The sequence below is a fragment of the Mandrillus leucophaeus genome, unplaced genomic scaffold (genome assembly GCF_000951045.1).
Source record: "Mandrillus leucophaeus isolate KB7577 unplaced genomic scaffold, Mleu.le_1.0 Scaffold86, whole genome shotgun sequence".
Lineage (NCBI taxonomy): Eukaryota > Metazoa > Chordata > Mammalia > Primates > Cercopithecidae > Mandrillus > Mandrillus leucophaeus.
In genome coordinates this window covers 4,795,880-4,808,657 of record NW_012109363.1, presented here as the reverse complement: position 1 = coordinate 4,808,657, position 12,778 = coordinate 4,795,880, and the positions used below count along the sequence as shown (strand labels likewise).

General features: G+C 41.6%; 1 protein-coding gene across 2 annotated transcripts in view; it reads right to left on the bottom strand.

The window, feature by feature from the left end:
- Positions 1–12,778, bottom strand: part of CDCA2 (cell division cycle associated 2) — a 50,055-nt gene that overhangs the window by 25,442 nt on the left and 11,835 nt on the right. For both annotated transcript variants that reach the window (XM_011968843.1, XM_011968844.1), the window contains exon 8: positions 2,492–2,703. In XM_011968843.1, the coding sequence (XP_011824233.1) occupies positions 2,492–2,703 (212 nt within the window). The remainder of the gene's footprint in view (positions 1–2,491; positions 2,704–12,778) is intronic.

Genomic DNA, 12,778 nt, shown 5'->3' with positions numbered 1-12,778 from the left:
TCAAGCAATCCGTGTGCCTCGGCCTCCCAAAGTGCTGGGATTACAGCTATGAGCCACTGTGCCCAACCTAAAAGAATACTTTTAAATAGCATTGTTATATGGTGTTGTTAATATGTATGGTATGATGCTGTTATATGTTATTGTTTTTATGTGTTTTGTGACTTTTTTTTCCTGATAATTTTTGATCTGTGGTTGGTTTAATCCATGGATGCAGAACCAATGAATTTGAAGGCTACATGTACCATATATGGTATCAGAGGAGGAAAACTAGATAAATGATCTGAGATAGAAGAATTGCACTAAAATAAGAAAAAAGCCAACAGTTAAATGGTATAACATCGTGTTCTATCTTTTAAACATGCGAACCACACCTATTCCTGGCATTTAAATCTTTTTACGTTACTATATTCTTGAGGAAGAAACAACGAAAGAAGGTAGCAGTTGTCCCTGTGTGTTTCTCCAAATGAAGATTACAGTGTAGGCAAGTTAGGAAGGAAGGGATATTGTAAGCCCCGTAGAAAAAGACAGAACAAGCCTAAACACAGGGCCCCTGGAGCTCAGCAGGAGACAGCCAGGCCTACAGACTGGATCAAAGTTCCCTCTTAATCACCACCTACTCGTCTAGCCTCAACCTAAATCTCTGACCAGTCCTTGTTATCAAGAATTCCTCATTTTCTCCTGTACATCCAATTCTAAGAACAGTACCTGCTCTAAGAAATAGTCCTGCCCCAAATAAACCTCCTTCATCTGTCTCTCAAGTCAGTTCATTTTTCTGACCAGGAAAATGCACATACCAATATTGCAAAACAAGTTAACTTATACAACAAAGCTCATGTTTACTTTTAGATTTATTTTTAACTAAAACAATCAGAAAAGTCAGCAAACAACTCACAATTTATATGCCTCCCAATTTTTGCCATCTTAGTATAAAGATCATTAGTGGTAAATGTTTTATTTTCCTTTTTTTTTGAGACGGAGTCTCACTCTGTTGCCCAGGCTGGAGTGCAGTGGCCCAATCTTGGCTCACTGCAAGCTCTGCCTCCCAGGTTCAAGCCATTCTCCTGCCCCAGTCTCTTGAGTAGCTGGGACTACAGGCGCCCGCCACCATGCCTGGCTAATTTTTTGTATTTTTAGTAGAGACGGGGTTTCACCGTGTCAGCCAGGATGGTCTCTATCTCTTGACCTCGTGATCCACCTGCCTAGGCCTCCCAAAGTGCTGGGATTACAGGCGTGAGACACTACGTCCGGCCAGTTGTGTTTTCATATGATTCTAATGACAAGACTTAATACTTGCTGTGTCATATTGTTACAAAATAAGAGTTCCACGGATCATTCAGATGTTAAGTCTTTTTGAGGAGAAGATACGAACAAACAGCACTGTGTGTATTACAGATCCAAACCAGCTTCTTTTTTTGACCCAGACTGGTCTCAAACTCCTGGGCTCAAGCGATCCTTCAGTCTTGGCCTTCCAAAGTCAGGGGATTACAGGTGTGAGCTATTGTACCTGGCCACAAATCAGCTCTTTAACCAAAATTATTAAAGCTTTAAAAATAGCAACTGACCATCAATGATCCATGTAAATAGAAGGTAATTTAGTTCCTTTTGGCTTCAGAACAGATCAGAATAGGCTTGTAGGCATACTTGTATATGGTTTATGGTTTGAAAAAAAGATTTGTATTTCTGAGGTGCCAGACACTCGTGGTGATTTTATAGTATCCCATTTAATGCTCAAATTACTCAAAAAGTAGTTACTAACTTTACATTTTTATAGATAAGGAAACCAGGCACAGAAAGGTCAAATAATTTGCTCAGTGACTACGTTTCCAAGTCAAGATCTGAAACTTGGCATTTTGACTCCTGAGGCTATGCTCTCAACCTCTCATGGACTGATAGTCTGTCACAGATTTTAACAGCAGACTTATCTGGGTTCACTTAACAACCTACAAGCCTAAGTGTATGTCAAACAGGTCCTATACCTTTCTGGGAGCACTACTGCTGTATATATATGCCAGAACTATCAATAGAAACTACTCAATAAATGCTAGCTAGTTCCTATCAACTTCTTCTTTCCTCACATTGAGTGGGCTTAGAGAAAAAAGGATGGCTATAAGAGGTACTTTTAAGACCAAATATTTTGGGAGGAATAATCAGTTTAACAGACTGACACATTAATTATGATTAAGTAATCAATATCACTTATATAATTATATAAATCAATAATGTTAGTGCAGTAAGATTATGTAAGATTATGACCCTTTATAAACTACAGTCTACTTATATTAAATTCTGCATACTATACGCTATATTTAATTTTTAAAAAATAAGAACAAAAAGAAACTACACAGTGTTGTCAATAAGGAAAAAAATTCACAATAAGACAGGTAAGACATTTTCTTTTAAACTAGTATGAAATATGACATTTCAAGGGTATTACTTTGAACGAAAATGCATTTTTATTCATTTGCTTTAGGAAATTTAACTCTCTTCTTACCTGTAAGCTCTCTAGACACATCTTAACAGAGGGTTTCTTCAGTACAGAACGAAGTACAAAGGTCTTAGGGGTGGAAAGGTCCCTCCTGCCCACTGGAGTAGCTGGTGACCTGACATCAGGGACTGCGTCTGAGCTCACTTCTGCTGTGAACATGTCAGGCGAAACGGCATCGCTTGATCCTTTGCCCACTACACAGTCAGCAACCTTCAGTGCTTCAAGATAAACATGTAAACTTGAGAGGTGGAAGATCTCTTAAATCTGTTTGTTCTAGACCAAAAATATATTGTGTATTTGCAAAGATAATAACGTGCTATGAAGAAATTCAAACCTAATATAACCTGATTAGGCAGTAACGTCTGGGATTTCATTTGGAAAGAAAAAAGGAGGTAAAGAAGCAGCATTGGTCAGTTTTTACCTCAAATATGACTATGAAGGGTAAAGTGGGTGTGGGGATTTGGCTCCCCAGGAAATCTCTGAGTCAGAGTTTGAAAGAAGGTATCATGAATCAGCTATAAGCTATTAGTGTGCCTCTACTCATAACACCTACTACTTGGACCATAAAAACTAATCTGAGCCAAGCACTGACTAATAAGCAATTTTATTGCTAGAGTCACAGGCATGTCAACATTCGAGGGTGGCAGGAACGAGAAGAGAAAGATCATCACACCAAACTACAAATACACTGTATGTGCCCCAAACAGGCATGGCTTTTCTTCCCAAATTCTTCCCACAGGAGAACGCTGCCTTATGATTAAGTGATCCATTTAACAAATACACGATGTGGCAGGCACTCCTCTGGGAGTTGAAGAAGTAAAGACGAGCACACCCCAGCAACCAGCACGGAATAAGCAGGGATTATAATATCTCACAGCAGGAAGGAGGGAGAGGGAAGGAGTGGTGGCTATGAAGAGTAACATGAGGATCCTCAGGACAGAACCGCGCGCTGTGGCTTGGCTGCACTGTGCTCACGTGAATCCACACGTGATAAAACCACATGGACTAAACATACACAAAAGTGTGTGCATGTAAAACTGGTGAAATCCGAAAACAAGCTGGTGGATTGTAGCAATGTCCATTTCCTGGTTGTGATATTAATATATTGTAGCTATCCAACATGTCACTACTGGGGGAAACTAGGTGAAGGGAATACTGGATTTCTTTATATTATTTCTTACAAATAGATAACAAATTTAGTTATTTCAAATAAAAAGCTAAATATATATATATATATACACACACACAACAAGTAGTTAATATATGCTATTAAAGAAAATAATGTAGCAAGAGAGGAATACAGTATGATAAGCTGGAAGGAAGTGCTGCTGCTTTGGGTAAACAGAGAGCTCCTGAGCAGACACCTGAATAGAACGAGGTGAACCACACACAGATTTAGGAATGGACACTATGCACACAAAGCCAAGTGCAAAGACCTGAGGTAAAGATGTACCTGGCATAGCAGAGGCCCAGCAAGGCTGCTGTGGCTGCAACAGGGGGCATGGACAAGAGAGCTGAGAAATAAGCTCAAAGCAATGGTTCAGAACCAGGCCAGGGAAGGCCTAGTAGAAATATGTTGTTTGGCTACTTCTCTAAGTATAACAGGAAGTTGATAAAAGATTTTGAGGAGGGCAGTGAGATACTGTGACTTACATTTTAAAACCAGTGTTCTGGCTACTGTGTGAAAAACTGTAACAGGGGACTGGGGAAAGAGAGGAAGCAGGACAACTTCAATACAAAACAGTCCAGGCAGGAGATGGTGATGGCCTGGACCACACTGATAGGAATGCAAAAGGTGAGAAGGGGGTGGACATTTGACATATTTTGAAGATCCAACAGCATTTGTCAATGTGATAACAAGTTTCATTTGAAAAAGAGAGGTATCAGTTGGGTGCAGTGGCTCACACTTGTAATCCCAGCACTTTGGGAGACTGAGGTGGAATGGAAGGATTGCTTGAGCCCAGGAGTTGGCGACCAGCCTGGGCAACATAGTAGGATCCTGTATCTACCAAAAAAAAAAAAAAATTAGCTGGGCATGGTGGTGCGCACCTGTGGTCCCAGCTACTAGGAAGGCTGAGGTGGGAGGACTCCTTGAGCCCAGAAGGTTGAGGCTGCAGTGAGCCAAGATCACACCACACTGCACTCCAGCCTGGGTGACACAGCAAAGACTCTGACTTAAGAGAAAAAAAAAAAGGGAAAAGAAAAAGAGAGGTATCAAGTTAAGTCCAATATTTGAGATACAGCAATGAGGTGAATGAGAGTGTCATTTACTAAGATGAAGAAAACAGAGATGAGCGGGTTCATGAAGGAAAAAATAATCAAGACCTATTGGACTATGTTCAGTTTGAGATGTTTATTAGGCATTCAAGTGAAGGTCATGAAAGGGAGCTGGGGACTTAATTCAAGAGTTCCGGGAAAAGACCACGGGCAGCTATTTTAATTTGAAGTCAACAGCATGTGATAATGTCTGAAGTCACCTAGAAAGAGTACACATTGGGTATCTTTTATCCAAATGCTTAGAATCAGAAGTGTTTCAGATTACAATTTTTTTTTCAGATTTTGAAATATTTGCATTCTACTTACCGGTCAAGCATCTCTAACCTGAAAATCCAGAAATGCTCCACTAACCATCTCCTTTGCGTGTCATGTCTGCACTCAAAAAGTTTCATAGTTGGCCGGGCACGGTGGCTCACGCCTGTAATCCCAGCACTTTGGGAGGCCAAGGCGGGTGGATCACGAGGTCAGGAGATCGAGATCATCCTGGCAAACACAGTGAAACCCCGTCTCTACTAAAAATACAAAAAAAAAATTAGCTGGGCATGGTGGCGGGCGCCTGTAGTCCCAGCTTCTCGGGAGGCTGAGGCAGGAGAATGGCGTGAACCCGGGAGGCGGCGCAGCTTGCAGTGAGCGGAGATTGCACCACTGTACTCCAGCCTGGGCGACAGAGCGAGACTCTGTCTCAAAAAAAAAAAAAAAGGTTTTATAGTTTGGATTTTTGGCTTAGGGATGCTCAACCTGTATATAGAGAAAAAAGGTCCAAGCACTGAACGCAAAGGTTGGGGGGCATTCAAATATTTGAAGGTCAGGACGGAAGAAGAGGAGCAAAGAAAATACACAAAGAGGAAATGGTCAGTGATACACGGGAAAATGAGAATGACACCCTGAAACCCAGTGAGGAAAACGCTTCTCACAGGAGGGCCTGGTTATAGATGTCTATATCTGTCCATAGGGCTGCTAAGACATCAAGGAGACCAATGTGTTGAGACTGACTACCACTGGGATGGCAGCCAGGAGATGGTTGGTCAACAAGGCCTATTTGGAGCTGGATCAAGAGAGAATGGGAGGCAAGGAGACAGAGTGCGGCCTTCTCTTAAAAGTTTTGCCTAAAGGAGAGTAAAGAAATGGTGTTCTGGCTAGAAGGGAATCCTGGGGCAAAGGGAAGTTTAAGATGGGATATTTTACAGCATCTTGTAGCTGAATAAGAAAAGTTAACAATTCAGAAAAGAGAGGGGACAACTCAGACACAAAGTCCTTGGAAAGAGAAGGAGCAATGGGAATTAGTCCATAAAAAAGAGGGTGGAGGCCGGGCGTGGTGGCTCATGTCTGTAATTCCAGCACTTTGGGAGGCCAAGGTGGGCAGATTACCAGAGATTAGGAGTTTGAGACCGGACTGGCCAACATGGTGAGACAGCGTCTCTACTAAAAATACAAAAATTAGCCAGGCGTGGTGGCTTGTGCCTGTAGTCCCAGCTACTCAGGAGGGCTGAGGCAAGAGAATCACTTGAACCCAGGAGGCAGAGGTTGTAGTGAGCTGAGGCCGCACCACTGCACTCCAGCCTGAGCGACAGAGTGAGACTCCATCTAAAAAAAAATAAAAAAAGAGGCTGGCCCTAGGTAAGAACATCGAGACCCTTTTGAAAGAGGAGCAAAGGTAGATACACACATACAGAGATGCAGGAGGGCTTAGGGGTGAGAGGTCCAAGACCTTGCTCCCAACATCTCTTATTTTCTCAATGGTACAGGAAGCAAGGAACTGCAAAAGGCTACCAGGGAACTTTCTCTCAGATCACTCATGAGTAGAGCTGCCAGATTTGGCAAATAAAGATGCAGGGGCCCAGTTAAATCTGAATTATATCTAATTCCTTACATATATGTACTTTGATATAAAACAAAAATACTGGAGTGACATGGGAGAGATAGTGGAGTAAGAGTTCTGTGGCTTCATTCCCTGTTCCCAGAGAAATCTAATGAGCAACTGTCTGCAGGCAAAAATAACATCCTGAATATACCAGAATTTGGGAGTGAGGTTGAGACACCCCCTTGGACCCCAGAATGGAGAAAAGCCACAAACAAGTGGTAAGAAACTGTTCTGTTTGACTGTGCTGCCCTTCTCTCAACTGGCACAGTGCCACACACAGAGAATTCCCCTGGACCCACAGTTTCTACAGTGGGAAGAGTAAGTGAGAGGCAGACATTTGGCTTCCCCACCGTTCTGGGATCCTTCACAGGCGCTGCATTCTTGTCTCGCCCCCCAGGAAACACTGGGAGTACTGGCAAGGCTGGACCACTGGGGGTCAGATAAAAACAAAGAATGAGGGATGGGGATCACAGCCACCAGAGAGCAAATTTTGGTGGTTTCCTGCATTCCAGCTAACAGAGATGCCACACCAGAGAAACCAGCCAGCGGTATTAAGCTGCAGGAAACATGGTTAGTGGTTCAAATCCCTGTCCAGCTTCCCCACACAGCCTGGGTGCTCCCATCAGGTCTTCCCCAGGTCCAGAGGCAACTGTAGGTCAGCGATTGCCCACAGAGGAAATATCTGGCCCCTAGCTGTAAAGATGTGAGCCAACTAAGTTCTGGTGCTTGCAATTAAATATTTGCATTTTAATTTTTTTTTTTTTTTTTTTTTTTTTGAGATGAAGTCTCGCTCTGTCACACAGGCTCCAGTGCAGCGGCGCAATCTTGGCTCACGGCAACCTCCGCCTCCCAGATTCAAGCAATTCTCCTGCCTCAGCCTCCTGAGTAGCTGGTATTACAGGCAGGCGCCACCATGCCTGGCTAATTTTTGTATTTTTAGTAGAGACAGGATTTCACTATATTGGTCAGGCTGGTCTCGAACTCCTGACCTTGTGATCTGCCTGCCTCAGCCTCCCAAAGTGCTGGGATTACAGGTGTGAGCTACTACACCCGGCCTAAATATTTGCATTCTGCTTACCAGTCAAGCATCTCTAACCTGAAAATCCAGAGATGCTCCAATAACCATCTCCTTTGAGTGTCATGCTGGCACTCAAAAAGTTTCAGAGTTTGGACTTTAGCTTAGGGGGAGCAACTGTAGGTCAGCAATTACCCATGAAAGGTACATCTGAGCCTACCCAATCCTAGCAGTGGAAAGGTGATCAAACTAAGCCCTTCTGCCGTCACTAAGTGTTCCCCAAGCCAGGTGGTGTCAGTGATTACCTGTGGAAGGAGCATCTGTCCCTGATCGACCCCAGCTGCAGAGAAGTGACTCTACCAAACCTCAGTGCTCTGCTTAACCCTACCCTGGGCTGGGAGGCAAGCCGAAATCCACACACATCTGTGGAGTACAGCCTCAGGCCCTGCCCACCCTATGGGGCCAAGAAACAACCTCAAGCAGCCTCAGAGCCCATCACCTGGTTCTGCCCAAATACAGATTCTAAACAATAGTACTGACCAGCCAAGGAAGACAACCTGCAACTCTGCCAAATCAGAGACAATCACAGAGCCCAGAGAGCAGCTCTACCTGACTGAGGCAGAGTCCAGCTAGTGATCTTACTAGACCGTGGAGGACAGCTAGCAATATCATTTGACTTCAGAGCACAGGAAGCAACCAGAGAACCTGACTCCAAAATACAAACGATCACAAGAAACTACTATGAATAATTAAATGCCAACAAATTGGGTAAAAGAAATGGATCATGAACAAATAGAAAATCTCAAAAGACCAATAATGAGTAAGATGACGACTGAATTAGTAATAAAAATCTCCCACCAAAAGAAAAGCCCAGGACCAGATGGCTTTATTGCTGACTTCCATCAAACATTTAAAGAACTGACAAGTTTTCCCAAACACTTAAAAAAAAAAAAAAGTAGAGAAAATACTTGCAAATACTTCCTTGTCATTTTACAAGGTTAGCACTACCCTGCTACATATAAGAAAATTATACACCAATATCCTTGGTGAACAAAGATGCAAAAATCCTCCACAAAATATTAGCAAACCTAATTCAGGAACACATTAAAAGAATCATTCACCATGATCAAATTAGATTTATCCCTGGGATGCAAGGATGGTTCAACATATCCAAATCTATGTGATACATGACATAAAATTGATGAAAAATAAAAGTCATATGATCACCATTAAGAAACGATTTATGTTTCCTTACGCAGATCATTGTGAAATTATTCATAACTATTCTTTGGCCCTCTGCCCAGAAACCTTTTTTGTATCTGACAATTGCTGAGATTTGGGGAAAGGAGCAAATCATAATAGAAATTAGTACTCCCCTCCATGAATTACGATTATAGTCTCAAATAAGCTACTGTAAGGCATTCATGGTGCTCTGAGCAGTGTTTTGTGTGTGTGTTTTAAACTGGTAGGAAACTGCATGCATATTTATAAAAATAAAAAACTGGAATGAAATGAAAAAATATATATCAGAAATAGCCTGGCTTCAAATTTTAAGCATGCACAAATTCTGTCTCTGGGTATTATGAAGCTCTTATGTGAAACATGTTTCTTTGTAATGAAAACCACGCTAGAGATGTTTAGTAATCATATTCTGTTACTGGTACCAAGACTACTAAGGAAATGCCTTTGTACTTTAGGGAAGTACTTTTGGCATTTTATTATATATACAGGAAAACTGAGATGTAGCCCCTCTCCTGGAAGGGCTGATTTTGAATAACTGCTCATATGATGTAAATGTACTGATTACTGCCTATTTTAATAAACACTCTTGGAAAATGAAAACAAAGATTAAAAACCATATGATCACCTCAATAGACAGAGAAAAAGCATTTGACAAAATTGAACACAATATCACAATAAAAATTCTCAGATTAGGAACAGAATGTTCTTCAATACAGTAAAGGTCATACATGACAAACCTGTCGCTAACATCATTCTCGTCAATGAAAAGCGTCCATTAATGGGTGAATGGATAAAGAAAACATGGTATATACACACAGCAGAATACTATTTAACCCTAAAAGAGAGGAGACTCTCATTTGCAACAACATGGATGAATCTGGAAGAGATTTTGCTAAGTGAAACAAGCCAGGCACAAAAGACAAAAACCACATGATTTCATGTATATGAGGAATCTAACGAAGTTGAATTTATAGAAGTAAAGAGTTGAATAGTGGTTACCAGAGGCTGTAGAAGTGGTGAGGAAGGAAATGGGGAGTTGTTGATCAAAGAATACAAGGTCTCAGATAGACAAGTGGAATCAGTTTTGAGATCTATTACACAACAATGTCTATAGTCAATATTAGTGTATTATATATTTCCAAATAACTAAGAGAATAATTTTTAAATGTCTCACCATAAAAAAAAAAAAAAGACAGGTAAGTGAAGTGAGGGACATGTTAATTAGCCTGATTTAATCATGCCACATTGTATAAATATATCAAAATACCATATTGTTCCCCATAAATATGTACAGTTATGGCTTGTCATTCAAAAATAATAGTAATACATTTAAGAAAAACAAAACAATTACATGACACATACACTATAAAATTATCTGTTGAAAACATAAATTATATGTATCTAAATTTTAAAAAGAAAGGAAGGAGTGTTGGATATTTTAAGAGAAAAATAAGGTGTGAAAGTGTGTGGATTGATTAAGAAACAGCACAGATGGGCTGGGAGCAGTGGCTCACGCCTGTAATCCCACCCCTTTGGGAGGCCAAGGTGGGCAGATCACCTGTGATCAGGAGTTCAAGATCAGCCTGGCCAACATGGTGAAATCCCATTTCTACAATAATACAAAAATTAGACGGGCATGGTGGCGAGTGCCTGTAATCCCAGCTACTCGGGAGGCTGAGGTAGGAGAATGGCTTGAACCCAGGAAGCGGAGGTTACAGTGAGTTGAGACTGCGCCACTGCACTCCAGCCTGGGTGACACAGCAAGACTCCGTCTCAAAAAAAAAAAAAAAAAAGAAAAAAAAAAAAAAAAAAAAAACAGCACAGAGCCATTTGAGGTTAAAAAAAAAAAAAAAAAAAATTGAGGCTATCAGCATACCAAATATTAGCAGCTCTGGGGCAGGTGCAGAGAAGGCAGGCAAAGTCACTGAGTTGGATTTCTGGCTACATAGGTAAAACAGAGGAAGCAGATGGGGTAAAGGAGATCGGAGGTGCCATGCAGGTCTCCCTAAGCTCCCCCTTAACAAGGGACATTTGATTCCATCTTAGAACATCTTTTTATTCTTCCTGAAGGTGCACTGTCTGGGGTGCCACCAAAAAACAACAGAGTTTAAAATACAGAAATCAACACCAGACTCCTTTCATCAAGGCCCCATCTACTATGGTAGATCTATTCTTCCCTGTCTAATTACAGTATTTCCGAGCACGGCTTCATGGCATGCCTAAATAAAATTTTGGCCTGTGTGATTTCAACATTTCACATTGTAGAGTGAGGTGTTTAGTACGACGACAACTGTTAATCACCACACTTCATACAATCTATAATCACTGTCACAGAGAATCTGTCACTCCTACGCAAAGTCCCATAAGAGCAAAGCAAAAAGAATTGTTAAGAAACCATTGGGCCGGGCACAGTGGCTCATGCCTGTAATCCCAGCACTTTGGGAGGCCAAGACGTGGATCATGAGGTCAGCAGTTCAAGACCAGCCTGGCCAAGATGGTGAAACCCCATTTCAACTGAAAACACAAAAAAAATTAGCAGGGCATGGTGGCAGGTGCCTGTAATTCTAGCTACTCAGGAGGCTGAAGCAGAGAATTGCTTGAACCCAGGAGGCAGAGGTTGCAGTGAGACGAGATTGCGCCATTGCACTCCAGCCTGGGCAACAGAGCGAGACTCCGTCTCAAAAATAAGAAGAAGAAGAAAAAAAGAAACTATTGAAGGCAAGAACACTTTATTCTATCGTGGTAACAAACTCACAACCTTGCCCTGTGCAGGGGGACCATGCAGGCGCATATCCACCCATTTATCTTATGATTAAAATTCAAAGTCAGAGTAGATGCTCACTGCAAAATTGCTAAAGAAGTTCTTTTTCAGGTTGAAGGAAAATAAGACAGAGAAACTCAGATCTTTAGGAAAAAATGAAGAACATAAGAAATGTGTATCTGGGTAAATATAAGAGACTATTTTTCCCCTCTTAACCTATTTAAAGCACATATAACTGTTTTGGCTGGGCACAGTGGCTCACGCCTGTAATCCCAGGACTTTAGGAGGCCTAGACAGGTGGATTGCTGAAGGCAAGGAGTTGAAGCCCAGCCTGGCCAATATGGCAAAACCCCATCTCTACTAAAAACATAAAAATTAGCTGGGCGTGGTGGTGTACACCTGTAATCCCAGCTACTCAGGAGGCTAAAACATAAGAATGGCTTGAACCTGGGAGGGGGAGGTTGCAATGAGCCGCGATTGCACCATTGCCCTCCAGCCTGGGCAAGAGAGTAAGAAACTGCCTTAAAAAAAAAGAAAAAAAAAAGCACATATAACTGTTTAATCCAAAAACAACATCTTGTGGGGCTTATAATGAAATAAATGTATATCTGTAAAGGATCATAAAAGCCATGGCTGGAAAGGAGAGGAAATTGATCTGCAGAGTTTGTAGTTTCTGTATTTTATGTGATACTGTATAATATCAATTAAACAGACTATGAAAGATTACAGAGCAATAATTAGGAATAGAAAACATATGATAAAATGACAGATGTGAATAAAACCACGTTAAGTAATTACCTGAAGTTAATAGATGAAATATTCCAATTACAATAAATTATCAGAATGGATTAAAAAAACACAAGATCCAATTATATGCCCATAAGAGTTTTACTTTAAAGATCTAAGTAGAAAAAAAAGTCAAGCGGCCGGGCGCGGTGGCTCAAGTCTGTAATCCCAGCACTTTGGGAGGCTGAGACAGGGGGATCATGAGGTCAGGAGATCGACACCATCCTGGCTAACACGGTGAAACCCATCTCTACTTAAAAATACAAAAAAACTAGCCGGGCAAGGTGGCGGGCGCCTGTAGTCCCAGCTACTCAGGAGGCTGAGGCAGGAGAATGGCGTGAACCCAGGAGG